The sequence below is a fragment of the Geotrypetes seraphini genome, chromosome 18 (genome assembly GCF_902459505.1).
Source record: "Geotrypetes seraphini chromosome 18, aGeoSer1.1, whole genome shotgun sequence".
Taxonomy (NCBI): Eukaryota; Metazoa; Chordata; class Amphibia; order Gymnophiona; family Dermophiidae; genus Geotrypetes; species Geotrypetes seraphini.
Genome location: NC_047101.1, coordinates 40,372,439 through 40,394,199, shown reverse-complemented (window position 1 = coordinate 40,394,199; position 21,761 = coordinate 40,372,439). Strand labels below are relative to the sequence as shown.

The 21,761-nt window shown below is 44.1% G+C and overlaps 1 protein-coding gene across 2 annotated transcripts in view; it reads left to right on the top strand.

The window, feature by feature from the left end:
• The first annotated feature begins 4,113 nt into the window (after positions 1-4,113).
• Positions 4,114-21,761, top strand: part of DIAPH1 (diaphanous related formin 1) — a 393,428-nt gene continuing 375,780 nt past the window's right edge. For both annotated transcript variants that reach the window (XM_033926973.1, XM_033926972.1), the window contains exon 1: positions 4,114-4,375. In XM_033926973.1, the coding sequence (XP_033782864.1) occupies positions 4,262-4,375 (114 nt within the window). In that variant the 5' untranslated portion in view covers positions 4,114-4,261. The remainder of the gene's footprint in view (positions 4,376-21,761) is intronic.

Below are 21,761 nucleotides of genomic sequence, written 5' to 3'. Positions count from 1 at the left end.
CACTTGAGCTCTAACTGTGATTACATGAAGCTTTCACTGGTGAGATGAAATTTCTACTATTATATTGGATAGTCTGTGGCAAGTGATAGCTGCAATAGGGTAATTCAACTTAGCCAATAAAAGCTATTACCTTGGATACACATGTCAGAGTACAGACCAGAGAAAGAAAGGTCGAGCACTGGCCCCAGTGGGTGAGTGCTTTAGAAGGAATCACTGGAAGACTTGGAGTTACATAAGCCATAGGAAAAAAGGGTCTGCAGGGAAGATAGCAGAATTTTTCCAGATCTCTCAAACTGAGACTGTTAAACTTTTCCAGAATTCATTTATTTACCCATTACTCTCCAGAAATATTTGATAGATGTTCTTAAATTACTTGGAAATGATCTCCCCCCCAACTTAGTAAGATTTATTATTGGCTTTCAGGGAATGTGTGTGTATCTGTGTGTGTGTGGGGGGGGGGGGGGAGGGGGGATTTACAGGTGCCTAGTGCAGCCCGAACTGAACAGTTTGCATTTGTCTGTGTTTTGGGAGAGATTAGCTGTAGAAGGATTACAGAGAAGAACTTTGCTTATGACATTTGTTTTTCCTCAGGATCTTGATCATATCCTTCTGTAAGCATAAAAATGGGTTGTTTGTGGGTAGCAATATCTGGATTTATCTGGACTTGTGTAAAGTTACTCAGGACCGGAGGAAAAAAATTCTTTCTATGTGTCCTGACCTAAGGTTGTGACTCTTGGGTCCCAGTTAAAATATTTTCTTAATGATAAAAAGCTGCTCATTCAGACATCTATCTCTGTGACCTGCAGTTAATTAGAAGAATTTATTGTGTGCCATAAATTCTTCTCTCTTGTTGTCATTCTTTATATATTATCTTTTCCCCTCCTGTCCTGTTGTCCCCTGCTATTGTGACCTTGACTTACCACTATACTAAGGTGTTGGTAATATTTTTCTTGGATCTTGGACTTCTACACCTACATAAAAAAATTAAATTAAGAATGCTGTATTTTACAACTTAAAACAAAAAAGTTCTGCTCAGAATTTTGTTATTTTTTTGTGCAGAATTTCCCCAGGAGTAAATCTGACAGATCTACTGTAGACTTTGGTAGAAAAGAGTACACAAGCAGAGCTACCTGGTGGTCTCTGGGACTTCTTGAATTGTTGCATTACTTTCCATGTCTGACCATTTTCAAGTCCAAAATAAATCTCACATTTTTTTATATTGCTTTTGCATCTTGTACAAAATGGAACACAACGTCCTTAGATGTGAAACTACATTAAAAATGAATTACTATTACTAGTTATCATTGGAAAAGAGATGGTTCAGGGGTGATATGATAGAGGTATATAAAATAATGAGTGGAGTGGAAAGGGTAGATGTGAATGGTTTGTTCACTCTTTCCAAAAATATTAGTACTAGGGGGTATGTGATGAAGCTACTAAGTAGATTTTAAAACAAATTGGAACAAAATATTTCTTCACGCAATGTGTAATTAAACTCTGGAATTCGTTGCTGGAGAATGTGGTGAAATCAGTTACGTTAGCAAGGTTTAAAAAAGGTTTGTATAATTCCCTAGGCCATTGTTGGGATGACTTGGGGAAATCCATTGCTTGTTCCTTGGATAAGCAACATGAAGTCTGTTTACTACTTGGGACCTGAGTTGGCCACTGTTGGAGACAGGATGCTGGACTTGATGGACCTTTGGTCTGTTCCCTTATGGCAGTTCTTATGTTTCCTAAGCTTTGCAAGGTGTACACAGCCCCGTACAAGATTTAAAAGCAATATCAAAGAGGTGAGATTTATTTTGAACTTGAAAATAGTCAGAGAGAGAAAGTGATGTCTAGTATGTTTAGATGTTTCTGCAACCCTACTGCTCGTTAGAGTGGTACCCTTGGGCTTCAACCTTGGGAATGAGTTTCTTTCTGAAATTTCATATTTTTATGAGTATTCATAGACTAAAGGAACAAAGGAAAATATTTCTATTCAGGAGAATTTAGCTCCTCTAGACTCTCCTGACGGAATGGGATGTTTTGTAGGTAAGAGTAAGTATTGATTATGGAATCCTTCTCATTTCAAGATGTACTGTATATAATTTAGACCAGTGATTCCCAACCATGTCCTGGAGGAACACCAGGCCAATCGGGTTTTCAGGCTAGCCCTAATGAATATGCATGAGAGAGATTTGCATATGATGGAAGTGATAGGCATGCAAATTTGCTTCATGCATATTCATTAGGGCTAGCCTGAAAACCCAATTGGCCTGGTGTTCCTCCAGGACAGGGTTGGGAACCACTGATTTAGACAATCACTTAATATGTTATCCAAAAATCCAATTGTTATTAAAGGGGTCTTTTACTAAGGCGCACTAGCCTATTTTGCATGCACTAAATTTTAATGCTTGCTAAATGCTAATAAGTCCATAGAATACAATGGGGCGTTAGCATTTAGCACGTGCTAAATCGGCTATCACCCCTTAATAAAAGACCCCTAAGTGAAGTTAGTCGATAGACAAATATTCAAAATTAATACTGCTTCACATTCACGTAGTTATAATATTATATTACTTTTATGATATTTCTTTTCTCCAATAAATCTTCTCATCAAAATATAGACAAATGCTTATAGAACTTATTCATAACTCAATTTGCAGTTTGCAGGAGAAAGATCTCAGTAGCTACAACTGAACATCATATTTCGTTTTAGTTCAGGTATCATGTAGCTAGCTTCCTCACTGGTCTGCAATATTGCTGCTATTTCAAAGACTTTTCTCTGATTGCTTCTTTTGTTGATGCTCTGCAGAGATTGCTCCTTGAGACAGCTAATTGGCGAAACATGAATTCGTGTCTGAGTACCAAACAGTTTTGAATATAAAGGTAAGTGATTATTTTGATAAGTTAAAGAGTCCCCCCTCCAAAAAAAAAGGCCTCCCAAAAAAGAATAAAACTATTTGATATGATTGTAAGTGGAGGGCAGACCAGTGAGGAGGTACATGATACCTGAACTAAAAAGAAATACAGTAAAACCTTGGTTTACGAGCATAATTTGTTCCGAAAACATGCTTGTAATCCAAAATCCTCCTATATCAAAGTAAATTTCCCCATAAGAAATAATGGAAACTCAAACGATTCATTCCACAATCCAAAAACTTTAATATAAAATACCACATGTACTTTTATTGCAAGACTTTGCTCAGCCACTACACTCTTGCAGCATCAGAGAGAGAAGAATCATCAGCTCAGTTCTGATGTTGTGACGTGTATACTGTATGTACTTGTATTGCAAAACATTGCTTGTATATCAAGTTAAAATTTAATAAAATGTTTTGCTTGTCTTGCAAAACACTTGCAAATCAAGTTACTTGCAATCCAAGGTTTTACTGTATGTTGTTCAGGTGTAGCCACTGAGGTCTTTCTCCTGCAAACTACAAATTGAGTTATGAATAAGTTTTTATAAGCATTTGTCTATACTTTGATGAGATTTATTGGAGAAAAGAAATATCATAAAAGTAATATAGTATAACTACATGAATGTGAAGTAGTATTAATTTTGAATAATTCTGTAAATAATTTAAACATAATTTACCATTACAGTTCACAGAAAAATATTTTCTATGCAGTTTTACTAGTATTTATAGTTAAATCTGATTATCTAACTAGGCTCAGCTGTCTTTTATATAACAGTATTTTTATTGGTTAACCGCCAACAGCGGCGATGGTTTTTTTTTTTTTTTTTTTGACAGAACAATTCTTCTCTATCACAGTAGAGGGCGCTGCCATAGACACGCGGTGGGCTGTGCAACCTTCAAGCGATTCCACCCAGCCTTGTGCAGGAAGTGATAGTCTTTTACCGTTCCCCACCCTCTACCGCCCTGCCTTCCCCCCCCCCCCTCCTTCCTGTGGTGACAATGGTAGCGCCCGCGGTCGGAGAGATAGTACGGAAGCCAGGAAGTTCTTCAGAGCCAGTTTTCGAAATGCCGCCTGTTGCGCGTGCTCATGAATATGCATGAGGCTCATTGCAGGATCCGGCTTAGGTGTTAAGGAGGCTCGGCGGGGGCGGCTAGGCGCTGCCAAGGTGAGGGTTGGTGAGCGGGGCGGCACGCGCGCGCGAGGGGGGAAGGGGGCGGGGATTCGCTGTGGTCAGTGTGTCGCGCGCGCCGGGCAAGACGGTTGGCTCGGCGCTGGGCTTAGCAGGTCGCTTGTTCCGGGTCTCGGCGCGGCTGGTTTTTTGGTCGCCAGGTGGCGACGGGGCGCGGGAGTCGGTGTCATGGAGCCGCCCGGCGGAGGTGGTGGTGGGCCTCCGGGATTCAGCAGGAGCGCCAAGGACAAGAAGAAGCCGAAGAACCTGGAGGAGGGCGGGGACAGCAAGTCCAAGAAATTCGTGAGTACAATCTGCTTCCTGCCTACTGGGAGGGTTTTAGTCCCCCCCCGGGCTTCCCACGGTGTCCCTGCGCCGCCGGCTCTTTTGGCTAGTGAGCAGAGACTCGGCTTAGCCCGGGATGGCAATAACAAAAAGAGAGGCTATGAAGGTGTCTTAATACTCTCTTATCTTTCTTTTTTTTTTAATCTGTATTCATTTTTAAACTTCTAATAAGTGTGATAACATATCCATACAAATAACCATAAACATATCACTTAATAATCAACAATAATACATATAATATTCTCTTATCTCCCCTCCACCCTTATCTATCATATAATCAATACTTATACAACATGTAACAATAAAAATACCCTCCCTCCCACCCCATAATTTTTTTTAAAATCTGTATTCATTTTTAAACTTCTAATAAGTGTGATAACATATCCATACAAACAACCATAAACATATCGCTTAATAATCAACAATAATACATATAATATTCTCTTATCTCCCCCCACCCTTATCTATCATATAATCAATACTTATACAACATGTAACAATAAAAAAACCCTCCCTCCCACCCCATAATTTTTTTAAAAATCTGTATTCATTTTTAAACTTCTAATAAGTGTGATAACATATCCATACAAACAACCATAAACATATCACTTAATAATCAACAATAATACATATAATATTCTCTTATCTCCCCCCCACCCTTATCTATCATATAATCAATACTTATACAACATGTAACAATAAAAATACCCTCCCTCCCACCCCATAATTTTTTAAAAAATCTGTATTCATTTTTAAACTTCTAATAAGTGTGATAACATATCCATACAAATAACCATAAACATATCGCTTAATAATCAACAATAATACATATAATATTCTCTTATCTCCCCCACCCTTATCTATCATATAATCAATACTTATACAACATGTAACAATAAAAATACCCTCCCTCCCACCCCATAATGTTTTTTAAAATCTGTATTCATTTTTAAACTTCTAATAAGTGTGATAACATATCCATACAAATAACCATAAACATATCACTTAATAATCAACAATAATACATATAATATTCTCTTATCTCCCCCCCACCCTTATCTATCATATAATCAATACTTATACAACATGTAACAATAAAAATACCCTCCCTCCCACCCCATAATTTTTTAAAAAATCTGTATTCATTTTTAAACTTCTAATAAGTGTGATAACATATCCATACAAATAACCATAAACATATCACTTAATAATTTACAATAATACATATAATATTCTCTTATCTCCCCCCTCCCCACCCTTATCTGTCATATAATCAATACTTATACAACATGTAACAATAAAAATACCCTCCCTCCCACCCCATAATTGAACTTGTAAATTTAAGGGAAACAAGATTTTTCTAATCATTACAATACTTTGTTAATGGCTCCCAAATATCTTGAAATTTCCTCTGTATGAGCCTTTTTGCTACTCTGAAGCCACACGTTTTTATACCTCTTTGGCACTCCTGGAAACTGTGCTTTCTTAAATATCCGAGCACGATTTTCTTGTAGTCTCATTTTCTTCCAATCGTGCTATCTCTCATCTCCCATTTCGGCACTTTTTACAGAGTCCCAGTGCATCCTTCTAGGTATGACACTTTCAAATCTCCCTCTTCCCCCACTGCTCAAAGTAACTCCAGCTTCCGTGTTTTCTCTGTCCCCTCTGCCAGGCGTAAGAGGACTGTGTAGTTCCTGATGTCTTCTTCTCTCTCCTCCCCCCTCACTTCTCTATGGCCTCTTTGAATGATTTAAGCTAAGGGTCTGATTTCAACTAATACTTTTCAGATATATCAAATGGTTGCACGTTTTTGACCGCAGTTTTCTGTTGTGACGTATAAAATCAGATAAATTATCACTTTTCTGTATTCTGGTAGCTTAGGTAAATGACATTGAAGACGTAAATATTTCTAGTTTTGTTTCAGACTTTTTTTTTTAAATAAATCTTTATTAATTTTTAAATAATAACAGTGCAATACATAGGTATAACAACATATAACAAGTCAAGAAAAGCACATTCAACTTACAAATATTCAGAATCAATCATTTTATCTTATCCACCCACCCATTGATTAATCACTATGAGGTTCATAATAATAAAAAAAAAAAAAGTCTAAAAAGTGCCCTAAATGGCTACTTGGACGATGAAAAAGCCTCATCGTCCAAGTACCCATAACCAAAGCTGGTTTTTAGACATATCTAAAAACAGCTTAGGTCTTTCCCCTGCCTCTAGATGCACAGAGAGAAAAGAGGTGTGTTTAGAAGAGGGGAAAGGGCGGGCAGTGGGCAGGAGGTGGGCCGACCTACACCTAGGCGTACAACAGGTATAACCAACACATTTACAGGTTGCCTAGTCGGCACTTATACGTTTTGACTTAGGCAAAGTCAAAACAGGTCTAAGTGCCGAAAAAGGGGCCGCTGAGCTGATCGTGGCTGCTGCGATCAGCTCAGCGGCCCCAGCAACCTGCCTACCCCCTACAGCAATGATCGCGGCAGGAGAGATGCCTCATCTTCCCTACCGCGATGCCATCACTCTTCTACCCGAACTGCTGCGTACCCGCGGCAGGAGAGATGGCTTGGGCACTCTCCTGCCTGGATCATTGTGTGTGTGTGTGTGTGGGGATTCTGTAACCGGTGTTGTTTTTGACAGACACCGGTTACAGAATCCAGCTTTTAGGCGAAGGACTGGCTCCTCCTTCGCCTAAAAGCCGTTCTGTTGGATGTTTGGGGCTTAGGCGGTTTTTTGATTCATTATGGCCAAAAAGTGTAGACGACTTGGGGGTGTACTTTTAGATGTAGTGGTGATCTGGGTGTTTACCGTATTTTCATGCATATAACGCGCGCGTTATACGTGTTTTTACAAACCGTGCATACCCTTGCGCGGTATACGCGTGAGCGCGTTGTACAAATTTTTTTTTACATAGTTCCCCCTCCCCCCGACGTCCGATTCACCCCCCGCAGGACCGCTCGCACGCACCCGTACCCCTACCCCGAAGGACCGCCAACTCCCCGACTCCCCGACACGATCAGGGCAAGAGGGAGCTCAAGCCCTCTTGCCCCTCTGACTCCCCGACACGATCGGGGCAAAAAGGAACCCAAGCCCTCTTGCCCCGCCGATTCCCCAACTCCCCGACAATATCGGGCCAGGAGGGAGCCCAAGTCCTCCTGGCCCTGGCGACCCCCCCCCCCCCGCTAGTTGTTCGGGCCAGGAGGAAGCCCAAACCCTCCTGGCCACGGCGACCCCCTACCCCCACCCCGCACTACATTACGAGCAGGAGGGATCCCAGGCCCTCCTGCCCTCGACGCAAACCCCCCTTCCCCCAACGACCGCCCCACCCAAGAACCTCCGACCGCCCCCCAGCCGACCTGCGACCCCCCTGGCCGACCCCCACGACACCCCCACCCCCCTTCCCCGTACCTTTCTGTAGTTGGCCGGACAGACGGGAGCCAAACCCGCCTGTCCGGCAGGCAGCCAACGACGGAATGAGGCCGGATTGGCCCATCCGTCCCAAAGCTCCGGCTACTGGTGGGGCCTAAGGCGCCTGGGCCAATCAGAATAGGCCCGGGAGCCTTAGGTCCCTCCTGGGAGCGGGGCCTGAGGCACATGGGCCCAACCCGACCATGTGCCTCAGGCCCCGCCCCCAGGAGGGACCTAAGGCTCCCGGGCCTATTCTGATTGGCCCAGGCGCCTTAGGCCCCACCAGTAGGCGGAGCTTTGGGACGGATGGGCCAATCCGGCCTCATTCCGTCGTTGGCTGCCTGCCGGACAGGCGGGTTTGGCTTCCGTCTGTCCGGCCAACTACAGAAAGGTACGGGGAAGGGGGGTGGGGGTGTCGTGGGGGTCGGCTGGGGGGGCGGTCGGAGGTTCTTGGGGGGGGGGCGGTCATTGGGGGGGGGGGGGGTTTGCGTCGAGGGCAGGAGGGCCTGGGATCCCTCCTGCCCGTAATGTAGTGCGGGGTGGGGGTAGGGGGTCGCCGTGGCCAGGAGGGTTTGGGCTCCCTCCTGGCCCGAACAACTAGGGGGGGTCGCCAGGGCCAGGAGGACTTGGGCTCCCTCCTGGCCCGATATTGTCGGGGAGTCGGCGGGGCAAGAGGGCTTAGGCTCCCTTTTGCCCCGATCGTGTCGGGGAGTCGGGGGGGGGGGGGCAAGAGGGCTTGAGCTCCCTCTTGCCCCGATCGTGTCGGGGGTGCCGCCGCGGTTGGCTGGGGCAAGAGGGCTTGAGCTCCCTCTTGCCCCGATCGTGTCGGGGAGTCGGCGGGGCAAGAGGGGAAGAGCAGGACACTGGTAGGAGCTTCTACACGATGGGGGGGTCGGGAGGCTGTGGGGATGCGAGCGGTCCTTCAGGGTGGGGGTGCGTGCGAGCGGTCCTTCGGGGTGGGGGGGTGAGCGGTCCTGCGGGGGGGGGGATGAATCGGACGTCGGGGGGGCATCAGGCTTTCAGGGTGGGGACAGGACTTCAAGGGGGAGAGGAGAGTCGGGGCGGGCGACTGGAGAGTCGGGCAGCATGCGCGGTATACGGGTGTGCGCGGTATACAAAAATTTCTGTACATAATTTTGTGTTTTCCGTGCGCTATACCCGTGTGCGCGTTTTACACGGGTGCGCGTTATCTACGTGAAAATACGGTAGTAGAGAACATAAGAACATAAGAACATAAGAAGTTGCCTCCACCGGGATCAGACCAGAGGTCCATCGCACCCAGCGGTCCGCACCCGCGGCGGCCCATCAGGTCCATGACCTGTCAAGTGTTCCCTGCCCTAAAAAAACCTATCCTTACTTCTATCTGTATCCCTCAATCCCCTTTTCCTTCAAGAATTTATCCAAACCTTCTTTGAATCCCTGTAGTGTCTTCTGCCCCACCACTACCTCCGGGAGTGCATTCCATGTGTCCACCACTCTCTGGGTGAAGAAGAACTTCCTGGCATTGGTTCTAAACCTATCCCCTTTCAGTTTCTCCGAGTGCCCCCTTGTACTTGTTGTTCCCCACAGTCTGAAGAATCTGTCCCTGTCTACCTTATCTATGCCTTTCAGGATCTTGAAAGTTTGTATCATGTCTCCTCTAAGCCTCCTCTTTTCCAGGGAGAACAGCCCCAGCTGTTCTAGCCTGTCGGCATATGAAAGGTTTTCCATACCTCTTACCATTTTCGTCGCTCTTCTCTGGACCCCCTCAAGCAATGCTATGTCCTTCTTGAGGTACGGCGACCAATACTGGACACAGTACTCCAAATGCGGGCGCACCATTGCACGGTACAGTGGCATGATGACTTCCTTTGTCCTGGTCGTGATACCCTTCTTGATGATACCCAGCATTTTGTTTGCTTTCTTGGAGGCTGTCGCGCATTGTGCTGATGCTTTCATTGTTGTATCCACCAGCACACCCAGGTCTCTTTCAAGGGTACTCACATCTAGCAATGTTCCCCCCATTGTATAGCTGAACATCGGGTTCTTTTTCCCAACATGCATGACCTTGCATTTCTCTATATTAAAACGCATCTGCCACTTTTTGGCCCACTCTTCCAGCTTCGTTAGGTCCCTTTGCAGGTTTTCACAGTCTTCCGTGGTTCTAACCCTGCTGCAGAGTTTGGTGTCATCTGCAAATTTGATAACCTCACATTTCGTCCCTGTCTCCAGATCGTCTATAAATATATTGAACAGGAGCGGTCCCAACACCGACCCCTGCGGAACTCCGCTCGTGACCCGTTGCCAGTCTGAGTATTGGCCCTTCACTCCAACCCTCTGTTTTCTGCCCGCCAACCAGTGTTTAATCCATCGGTATACATCCCCCTCCACTCCGTGGTTCCTCAGCTTCCTAAGCAGCCGTTCGTGGGGTACCTTGTCGAAAGCTTTTTGGAAGTCGAGGTAAATTATGTCTATGGGTTCCCCTTTGTCTATCTGGCTGTTTATTCCCTCAAAGAAATGTAGTAAGTTTGTGAGGCAAGACCTTCCCTTGCAGAAGCCATGTTGGCTCTCCCTCAGCTGCCCATTTTTTTCCATGTGCTCGCAGATGCTGTCCTTAATAAGTGCTTCCATCATCTTACCCGGAACCGAAGTCAAGCTCACCGGCCTGTAGTTTCCCGGGTCTCCTCTTGATCCTTTCTTAAAGATGGGCGTGACATTTGCTATTTTCCAGTCCTCCGGGATCTCCCCAGTTTTCAATGATAGATTACATATTTGCTGGAGTGTTTCCGCTATTTCCTTTCTCAGTTCTTTTAGTACCCTTGGGTGGATTCCATCCGGGCCCGGTGATTTGTCGCTTTTTAATCTATCTATCTGTCGTAGGACGTCCTCATGGCTTACTTCTATTTGCTCCAGCTTTTCATCTAGATCCCCACTTATAATCTCCTCAGGTTCTGGTACATTGGATGTGTCCTCGCTCGTGAAGACCGACGAAAAAAACTTGTTTAACCTGTCTGCTACCTCTTTTTCCTCTCTTACCACTCCCTTTCTGGTTCCATCATCCAATGGTCCCACTTCCTCCCTTGCCGGTTGCCTCCCCTTCACGTACCTAAAGAACGGTTTGAAGTTTCTTGCCTCCCCAGCCAGCTTCTCTTCGTATTCTCTTTTTGCTTCCCTGACCACTCGGTGGCACTCTTTCTGGTGTTTTTTGTGTTCCTTCCGGTTTTCCTCAGTTTGGTCCTTTTTCCATTTTCTGAATGATGATCTCTTGTCGCTTATCGCCTTCTTCACTTCCTTTGTTATCCACACCTTGTTTTTTGTTTGGTTCTGTTTGCGCCCTAATCAAGGACGTTTGTTTTGGTTATGGACACTTTCCCTGCTTCTGCTTTGAACGTTTAAGGACTTAGGCCAAAAGAGGACTTAGATGTTTTTTTTTATTATGCCCCTCTATGTTTATACTCTTTCAATAATCTACACTTATTTAAAATAATACAATAACACAATCCCACACCTCTCCCTCCTTCCCACCCTGGATGTGCAAGGACATGGCACAGAATTAAAGACAACTACAGAGATGTAATATAAGATGTCAACAGGCCCCAAACCAGTTTAAATACGTTACTATGCCCCAACATTTCAGCATTCAATTTTTTCATACCTATAACTAGAGCATAGGTTCACCCACCAAAAAGGAAAATTCAGGCGATCGTAATTTTTCCAATTACGGGTTATCATGTGCATGGCTATCCCGGTCATAATTAGGAAAAGACTGCCTTTATATCGGTCCATGGGGGGCTTAATATGTAATAATGTTCCACATATGACTCCTTCATAAGTCAATGGAATTGATGACTCAAGTATAACATTAATCTGACTGCATATCGACTTCCAAAAGTTGAGTATCAAAGGACAATAGAACTTTGTCATCATTTCAGGCACCTTCGGGAATGTCATGATACCAATGCTATTAGAATTGTGATTTATACTTGATTTTCAGGTTTCTTTTTTGTAGCATTTAATTATTTAGCTGATTCTGGCTGTCTTTTGATTTTTAAGTATTTTTGTCAGTAATGGAGAGTGTTAAATGTTGGTGCTGACTTTCATCCATGTCCTTTGTCAGCTTACATGCGTAAGTTTGCTTTGCTGGGATCATGTATGTGTAAATTGAAGATACAGATGGAAATTATGGCCATCTGTAGTGAGGAAGGCAGATGGGTTATTCTGGTTAAGTAGATGGCATGTGGTAGGGAGACTGAAGGGAGGAGGAATAGGAGAAAGCAGAGGGAAGGCTCTAGTTTCACAAGTGCACTCAACTTCTGTTTCTCTTGTAAAGGATTGTCTACAAATGTTCTTGTGCTATATAAGTACATGTGTGTGGTCAACTTGTACTCCATGGAATACATGATTCAAATATTTGTATTATTTTAGTGGATTTCTACTTATTTACTATTATTTTGAAGGCATTAATTCAAGGCGATGTACAGCAAGAATAAGTCAAATAGCATCTTTTTTCCTTAAATTCCCATGCAAATGTTTGGTGACGTACCAAAATGTTAGATATGTTTTTGTTGATCCAGTTTATTTGGAAAATTTTCTTCAAGATAAAATTAAAGTAGATATTTTACCTGTAACTAACATAGAGGTTGAGTGAAAATAGAAGTTTCTTTTTTTGCCTGACTTGAAGTTTATTGATTCTCTGTTATTTTCTTAACTTTTTGGTGATTCCAGCAGGATAAGCAGCCCTCATATAATGTGGACTTGATAAAGATTTTGTTTTTGGTTTGATGTATTTTCCTTGATCTTTTTGTTATTTCATGAACTGTTATATTTTGTAACAAATAAATAAATTTAAAAAAAAAAAAAAAAAGAATAAGTCAAATAGACAATACAGCAATAGACAATTGTAGCAGTAAAAATATTAATATTCCAACATATGGCATAGTTTATAATGTTTTGTTCTCATCATTTGGTATAGTTTACAATGTTGACACATTACATGGTAAAACATTTTAATAGCAAAGATTGTTGTGGGATTTTTAAAACTACTTGAGAGGTCCTTTTATTAAGGCGCACTAACCGATTTAGTGCGTGCTAAAGATTGGTGTGCGCTAAATGCTAAGGCTCTCAGAGTATAATGGATGCCTTAGCATTTAGCACACGCTAAATTGGTTAGTGTGTCTAAATAAAAGGACCACTTGGTTTGCAGTCTTGGTACTACTAACAGTGGTTAAGTCTGATTCCTTTGCCAAGAAACAGTTAGTATTTCCCGAGGGCAAGAGGGAGAGACAGGGGTTGTATAAATGGTTGACTATGGGGAAGACAAGTGCAAATTTTTTCAAAAACATTTAGTCAAATTAGGTCTTAAAAGTAAGATGAAATTTAGGGGTCCTTTTATCAAGGCGCGGTATGCGGTTAACGCGTGGAATACCGCGCGTTCAACCACCTGCCGTGCTAGTCGCTAACGCCTCCATTGATGAGGCGTTAGTTTTTTGGCTTGCTGCGGGAGTTAGCACGTGATGAAATGTCCGACGCGCTAACCCACATAGCGCGCCTTGATAAAAGGAGCCCTTAATGTCATATATGCTGTTTATGGGAGTTCTGTAAAATATTTGAGGAGCTTAATGACTCTTAGGCCACACATACTAGTTAAAATTCAGTGAGAAAACTAGTTGCCATGAGGTTGGCATAAAGTTACCTTATTGAAAATTTTCAGGTACAAGAACTAGTAATGTTTAAGTGACCAAATAGAGAGATGTTGGGTGTGATGACATCATTTGGTGGAAACAGAAATATAAGCTACTTGTTAGTTTTTTGGTTCAGATGGAGGCGTGAATAAGAAATTTTCTTTGCTAACTGAGGGAGTCTTTTACTAAGGCATGCTAGCCGATTTAGCACACGCTAAAAATTAGTGTGCGCTAATTGCGAACAAGCCCATTATTTTCTATAGACACGTTAGCATTTAGCACATGCTAAATCGGCTAGTGTGCCTTAGTAAAAGACCCCCTGAATTAGGGGTGAGGGTTCCTGTCCTGCAGCAATTACAAATATTGACTTTATGTCAGCTAAAGTTCAGAGGCCCAGTGATCCCTTCAGAGAATTTTTTTCCTGCTTTATTAGAAGTATACCTGTTAATTCTAGAGGAGTTAAGGGATAGGAAATCAGTATTGGTGATGGAAATTTTTCACCTCATCTCTTGAGTCTTCATAAGAATTATGTTCATTTAACTTTTACTCTGTGTTCACATTTTGTGTAAGAAGACTGTGACAAAATTTTATTTAAAAGAGCACATATAAATGAATTGGTATGGAATTACCAGAAATGAATAACTTCTGAAATTGCATATTCTAACCACATTGTACTGTTTTCAACTATTCTCAGTGGTTTGGTGATCTTTTGTTTGTTTGTTTGTTTGTATGCTTTCTTGCTGGAACTAGGAAAAAAGTAGGAAATGTTTGCTTGCACTTTGCTCTGCATACACTAATTGACAAACTGTCTTGGAACCTGGCTGGGAAGACTAGGGGCTAGAATCACAAAGCAAACTGATCATGTACCGATTGGTTTGCAACCCTTTTACGTCCATATTTCCCTCCGGCCTGATTCACTAACCTCTCCTGCGACCTGCTTCCAATCTGTACGTGCAAATTAGGGGAAACGACATGCAAAGTAGGCAGGGTCGCGATTCACTAAACAGAAAAAGGAAGACCAATTGGGCTTGCCGATCAGAAGTGAAGCAACTGCTGAGGACCAGTCACTTCACTTCTTACCGGCTCTCCTGCCCTTTAAAACCACAGGCTGGCAATGCTCTTTTGCAGAATACATAAAAAAGGAATTCTTCCTTTTTTATATATTCTATAAAAAAAAAAATTGCCTGCCTGTGGTTTTAACCCACCTCACCGCGTACTGATGCCGCGAACACAAGGCAGGAAGGACACCCAATTCCCTCCTGCCATCTCAAAAGCCACCTAGCCGGACTTGGCACGGCCCACCTCCCTCCCTGTAGTAGTCTGTTCAGCTGACTGAGCCCGGCCCACCCCCTCCCTGTACCTTTAGAATCATTGAGAGCAGGAGGGGTGCCCAGTCCCTTCTGTTCCTCAGGCCTCCTGTGATCTTCGGGAGCTGGAGGAAGCCCAAAGTCGTCCTCCTCCTGCCACAATATTGGCCTTAGGTCACGCCCTGATGCATCATCAGATGCACAGGGAGGGGCCTAAGGGACTGATTGACTGATGCACCTCGGGCTCCTCCCCTGGAAAGGCCTGGGGCGCATCAGCCAATCGGGGATTTCCTTAGGGAGGAGTCTAAGGAAGTCCCTGATTGACCATTGTTTTTGTGGAAATCTTGGAAACTACAGACCGGTGAGCCTGACCTCGGTACCTGGAAAGATGGTAGAGGTGCTGATAAAGGACCGCTTCATTGATCACCTTGACAGACACGGTCTGATGAGGACCAGCCAGCAATGTTTCAGCAAAGGCAGATCTTGTTTGACGAACTTGCCGCACTTCTTCGAGGGAGTAAACAGGCAGATAGACAAGGGCAACCCGATCGACATTGTATATCTGGGTTTTCAGAAGGCGTTTGACAAGGTTTCCCATGAACTACTACTTCAGAAAATTGCGAGCCATGGAAATGAGGGTGAAATACTCGCGTGGATTAAAAACTGGCTGGAGCATAGGAAACAGAGAGTGGGGGTAAATGGACGATACTTGGACTGGAAGAGCGTCACCAGTGGGGTGCCGCTGGCCTTGGTGATTGGACCTGTGCTCTTCAACATCTTTATAAATGATCTGGACATTGGTACGAAGTGTGAGGTGATTAAATTTGTGGACAATACGAAGTTATTCAGAGTAGTGAAGACACAGGGGGATTGCGAAGATCTGCAATGTGACATAATCAAGCTCGAGAAATGGGCATCGACATGGCAAATGAGGTTCAACATGGATAAGTGTAAAGTGATGCATGTCGGTAACAAAAATCTTGTACACGAATACAGGATGTCTGGGGCGGTATTTGGAGAGACCTCTCAGGAAAGAGACTTAGGAGTTCTGATCGACAAGTCGATGAAGCCATTCGCGCAATGTGTGGCGGCGGCGAAAAGGGCGAACAGAATGCTAGGAATGAGAAAGAAGGGGATCATGAACAGATTGGAGAAGGTTATCATGCCGCTGTACCGGGCCATGGTGCGCCCTCACCTGAAGTACTGCGTCCAGCACTGGTCGCCGTACATGAAGAAGGACATAGTACTACTCGAAAGGGTCCAGAGAAGAGCGACTAAAATGGTTAAGGGGCTGGAGGAGTTGTCATACAGTGAGCAATTGTAGAAACTGGGCCTCTTCTCCCTTGAAAAGAGGAGATTAAGAGGGGACATGATCAAAACATTCAAAATACTGAAGGGAATAGACTTAGTAGATAAAAGATAGATTGTTCACCCTCTCCAAGTTAGGGAGAACGAGAGGGCACTCTCTAATGTTGAAAGAGGATAGATTCCATACAAATGTAAGGAAGTTCTTCTTCACCCAGAGAGTGGTAGAAAACTGGAATGCTCTTCTGGAGTCTGTTATAGGGGAAAACACCCTTCAGGGGTTCAAGACAAAGTTGGACAAGTTCCTGCTAAACTGGAATGTACGCAGGTGAGGCTGGACTCATTTAGAGCACCGGTCTTTGACCTGGGTGCCACCGCATGAGCGGACTGCTGGGCACGTTGAACCACTGGTCTGACCCAACAGTGGCAATTCTTATGTTCTTATGTTTTTATGGTCACCTTATCTAAAAAAAAGATAAGACCATAATTGAATGCAGTACTCAAGGTGATGTCACACTGTGGAGCAATACAGAGGCATTATAACATTCTTAGCTTTGTTTACTATCCCTTTTTTAATATTTCCAAGCACATTGGGCAGAAGGTTTCAGCACATTATTTGCAATGACGCTAACCTCAAAGGTGGACTCTTGCATTTGGTAATTATGGTTTGGGTTATGCTTCCCATTGTGCATTACTTTGCATTTGTCCAGATTAAATTTCATGTGCCATTTGGACACCCAGTTTTCCAATTTCCTAAGGTCTGCTTGCAATTTTTCACAGTCTGCATGTGTTTTAACAACTTTGAACAGTTTAGTGTCATCTGCAAATTTAATCACCTCAGTTGTTCCAATTTCCAGATCATTTATAAATAAGTTAAGTAGCACCAGTCCCAGAAAATATCCCTGTGGCCCTTAACCCTACCCTCTGTTTTCTGTTTGCTAACCATTTCCTATTCCACAATTGAACATTGCCTCTTTAATTTTTTCAGGAGCCTCTCATGAGGAACTTTGTCAAAAGTTTTCTGTAAATCTAGATACACTACATCAACTGGCTTACCTTTATCCACATGTTTGTTCACACCTTCAAAGAAGTCAAGCAAATTGGTGAGGCAGGACCTCCCTTAGCTGAACCCATGCTGACTCTGTCCCATTAAATCATGTTTGTGTATTTTTTCCACAATTGTATTTTTTATAATTGTTTCTATTATTGTGCCCGGCACTGAAGTCGAGCTTACCGGTCTGTAATTTTTCAGATTTTACATGATACCCTTTTTAAAAATTGGCATAACATTGGCCACCTTTCAGTCTTCAGGTACTACAGATGATTTTAGCAACAAGTTACAGATACCAACAGCAGTTGAGCAATTTCATGTTTGAGTACTATGAGTACCTGGTTTGTTGATTTATATATATATATATATATATATATATATATATATATATATATATATATTTTTTGGGGGGGGGGGTTGAAAATATATATAATCAGGCCTTTTGCCTATTGCTAGATGCTATCGTATATACTAAGGCCGCTGATTACGTGTCAATCATGTGATTGCCAAGTTAAAAATATGTAAGAGCCAGGGATTAACCTCTTATAACTACAAGGATCAAAAGTACAGAAAAATGATCCATTGTTTACAAGTAATGAAAATAAACTGCTGAATAAGCGTCTATTATGAATATTATACCACATGCTCAGAGAATTTTGAGTCCTTCTAGGAATAATATCCCTATTGAAGGACTCGCCACCCAATCATAAGAACATAAGAACATAAGAAGTTGCCTCCGCTGAGTCAGACCAGAGATCCATCTCGCCCAGCAGTCCGCTCCCGCGGTGGCCCATCAGGCCCATTGCCTGAGCAGTGGTCCTTGACTATTTTTATAATCTATCTCTACTCCTATCCCTATCCTTAATTCTTATCTGTACCCCTCAATTCCCTTGTTCTCTAGGAACCTATCCAAACCTTCTTTGAAGCCATGTAACTTGTTCTGGCCTATCACAGCTTCTGGAAGTGCGTTCCACATATCCACCACCCTTTGGGTGAAAAAGTACTTCCTAGCGTTTGTTCTAAACCTGTCTCCTTTCAATTTCTCTGAGTGCCCCCTTGTACTTGTGCTTCCCCATAATCTGAAAAATCTGTCCCTGTCCACTTTTTCTATGCCTTTCAGGATCTTGAAGGTTTCTATCATGTCTCCTCTAAGTCTCCGCTTCTCAAGGGAGAATAGCCCCGGCTTTTTTAGCCTGTCAGTATATGAGAGGTTTTCCATACCCTTTATCAGTTTAGTTGCTCTTCTCTGGACTCCCTCGAGTACTGCCATGTTTTTCTTGAGGTGCGGTGACCAATACTGGACACAGTACTCCAGATGTGGGCGCACCATTGCGCGATAAAGTGGCAGGATGACTTCCTTTGTCCTGGCCGTGATGCCCTTCTTAATGATTCCAAGCATTTTGTTTGCTTTCCTTGAGGCTGTGGCGCATTGTGCCGATGCCTTCAGTGTTGTATCAACCATTATTCCCAGGTCTCTTTCAAGGTTACTTACCCCCAGCAGTGATCCCCCCATTTTGTAGCTGAACATCGGGTTCTTTTTTCCTACATGCATGACCTTACACTTCCCTATGTTAAAACTCATTTGCCACTTATTGGCCCACTCTTCCAGTGTCGTCAAATCCTTTTGGAGATTTTCGCAGTCTTCCGTTGTTTCAACCCTGCTGTATAGTTTGGTGTCGTCTGCAAATTTAATGACCTCGCATTTTGTTCCCGCCTCCAGGTCATTTATAAATATATTGAAAAGGAGCGGTCCCAACACCGACCCCTGCGGCACCCCGCTCGTGACCCATTTCCAATCTGAATAGTGACCCTTCACTCCAACCCTCTGTTTTCTGCCTGCCAGCCAGTTTTTGATCCATCGGTGGACCTCCCCTTGTACCCTGTGGTTCCATAGTTTCTTAAGCAGTCTTTCGTGTGGTACCTTGTCGAAGGCCTTTTGGAAGTCAAGGTAAATGATATCTATGGATTCCCCTTTATCCACCTGTCTGTTCACCCCTTCAAAGAAGTGTAATAAGTTAGTGAGGCATGACCTACCCTTGCAGAAGCCATGCTGACTTGATTTAAGCTGTCCATTGGCTTCGATGTGTTCACAGATGCTGTCCTTGATCAGCGCTTCCATCATCTTTCCCGGGACCGAGGTCAAGCTCACCGGCCTGTAGTTTCCCGGGTCGCCCCTCGAACCCTTCTTGAAGATTGGCGTGACATTTGCTATTTTCCAGTCCTCTGGGATCTCTCCAGTTTTTAAGGATAGGTTGCATATTTGTCGAAGTGGCTCTGCTATTTCGTTCCTCAGTTCCTTGAGTACCCTTGGGTGAAAGCCGTCTGGACCTGGAGATTTGTTGCTCTTTAGCCTGTCTATCTGCCTGAGGACATCCTCTTGACTTACCTCTAGTTGGGCCAGCTTATCTTCCTGATCACCATTTACGATCTCTTCTGGCTCTGGAATGTTGGTTGTGTCCTCCCTCGTGAAGACTGACGTGAAGAACTCATTTAACTTGTCAGCCATCTCTTTTTCCTCTTTTACCACCCCCTTTCTGTCTCCATCGTCCAAGGGTCCCACTTCCTCCCTTGCTGGTTGCTTCCCCTTAACGTATCTGAAGAACGATTTGAAGTTTGTTGCTTCCCCCGCTAATTTCTCTTCATATTCTCTTTTTGCTTTCCTAACCACTCGGTGGCACTCTTTCTGGTGTTTTTTATGCTCCTTTAGATTGTCCTTTGATTGATCCTTTTTCCATTTGCTGAACGATGCTTTCTTGTCACTTATCGCCTTCCTCACTGCATTTGTTATCCACACTGGGTTTTTCGTTCTGTTTTTTTTGCACCCTTTCCTGAACTTGGGGACGCACAGGTTCTGTGCTTTGTGTACCACGCCCTTGAGTAGGGTCCAGGCTTTTTCTACGGACTCCGTCTTCCTTGCGTTGTTGAGTTTCTTTCCCACCATTTTCCTCATGGCATCATAATTTCCTTTTCTGAAGTTGAGTGTTGTCGTTGCGGTCCTTTTCACCTTCGATGATACAATTTCTAACCTGCACTGGATCGTATTGTGATCGCTGTTCCCCAGTGGGCCTAGTACTGCCACCTCCTTTGCGGGTCCCCCTAGTCCGTTGAAGATTAGGTCAAGAGTGGCATCTCCCCGTGTTGGTTCCATGACCAGTTGTTCCAAGAAACAGTCCCTTGTGGCTTCCAGGAATTTGGCCTCCCTTGTGCAGTTTGAGTGCCCGATACTCCAGTCTATCCCAGGGTAGTTGAAATCCCCCATCACCATCACCCTTCCGCTTTTGCTTACCTGCCTCAGTTCAGCTTCCAGGTCTTGGTCGATCTCTTCCGATTGCCCAGGTGGTCGATAGTACAGACCTAATTTCATGTCTGTTCCAGATCCTCCCGGTAGCTTGACCCATAGTGATTCTAAGCCATCAGCCCCTACTGTTGTTTCAATCCTGGTTGAAGGTATGGATTCCTTTATGTATAGCACTATTCCTCCACCCTTTTTGTGTGTCCTGTCCCTCCTGTAGAGTTTGTACCCTGGTATGGCCACATCCCATTTGTTGTCATCAGTCCACCACGTTTCTGTGACTCCAATTATGTCTAAGTCCTTTTTGCTGGCTATGACTTCCAGCTCTCCCATTTTGGCCCTCAGGTTCCTAGCATTGGTATATAGACAAAGTAAGTCCCGGTTGGTTGCCTTCCCTGCTGGTTTTCCTCGTGGTCTGGTGCTCCTGCCGTCCCCCTCATGGGCTGTTGGACCTCGAGCCTCGCCTTGGTCATCCTCCTCCTGTGATGCGCCTGTTTCGTCCTCAGCCTGATTCCCCATTTTTGGTTGTCCCTCTGGTTCCGGTTGCTCTCTGTTATTACTGCCCACTAGTTTCCTCTGCCCCTGCATAGAGTTCTTAGGTCCTTTTTCCAATAATTTCCACTCAGTCCCGAGCCCCTGCATAGCGTCCTTAGGTCCTTTTTCCAATAATTCCCACTCAGTCCCGAGCCCTTGTTTACAGTGTCCTTGCTCAGTATCTTTAGTTGATACTTTTGTCCGATGTGTCGGGGCCAGATCGACTATCGGCTTTCCCCTTTTTCTCAGTTTAAAGCCAAGTCTATGATGCTCTGGACGTTGCGTGCCAGCATCCTCGTCCCAGCCGTGCTCAGATGCAGTCCGTCTCTCCTATAGAGCTTGTTCTTCCCCAAGAAAGTAGTCCAGTTCCGAATAAAGTGGAAACCCTCCTCTTCACACCATCTCCTCAGCCAACCGTTGATTGCTTGTAGCTCACTCTGCCTCCTTGCGTCTGCTCTCGGTACTGGCAGGATCTCTGAGAAGGCTATCCTTCGTGTCCTCATCTTCAGTTTCCTCCCCAGGATCCTGAACTGGTCAGTTAGTGTAGTCCTGTTGTAGTTCCTCCTGCTGACGTCGTTGGTTCCTATGTGGATTACTACTGCTGTCTCCTCCGTTTCGGCTCCCTCCAGGATCCTCTCAATTCTGTCGATGACGTCCTTCGTTCTTGCCCCTGGGAGACATGTCACCAGTCGGTCCTCTCTCCCTCCGGCTATATGACTGTCCACTTCTCTCAGGATTGAGTCTCCCACTACAATAGCAGATTTCCCCTTCCTCAACT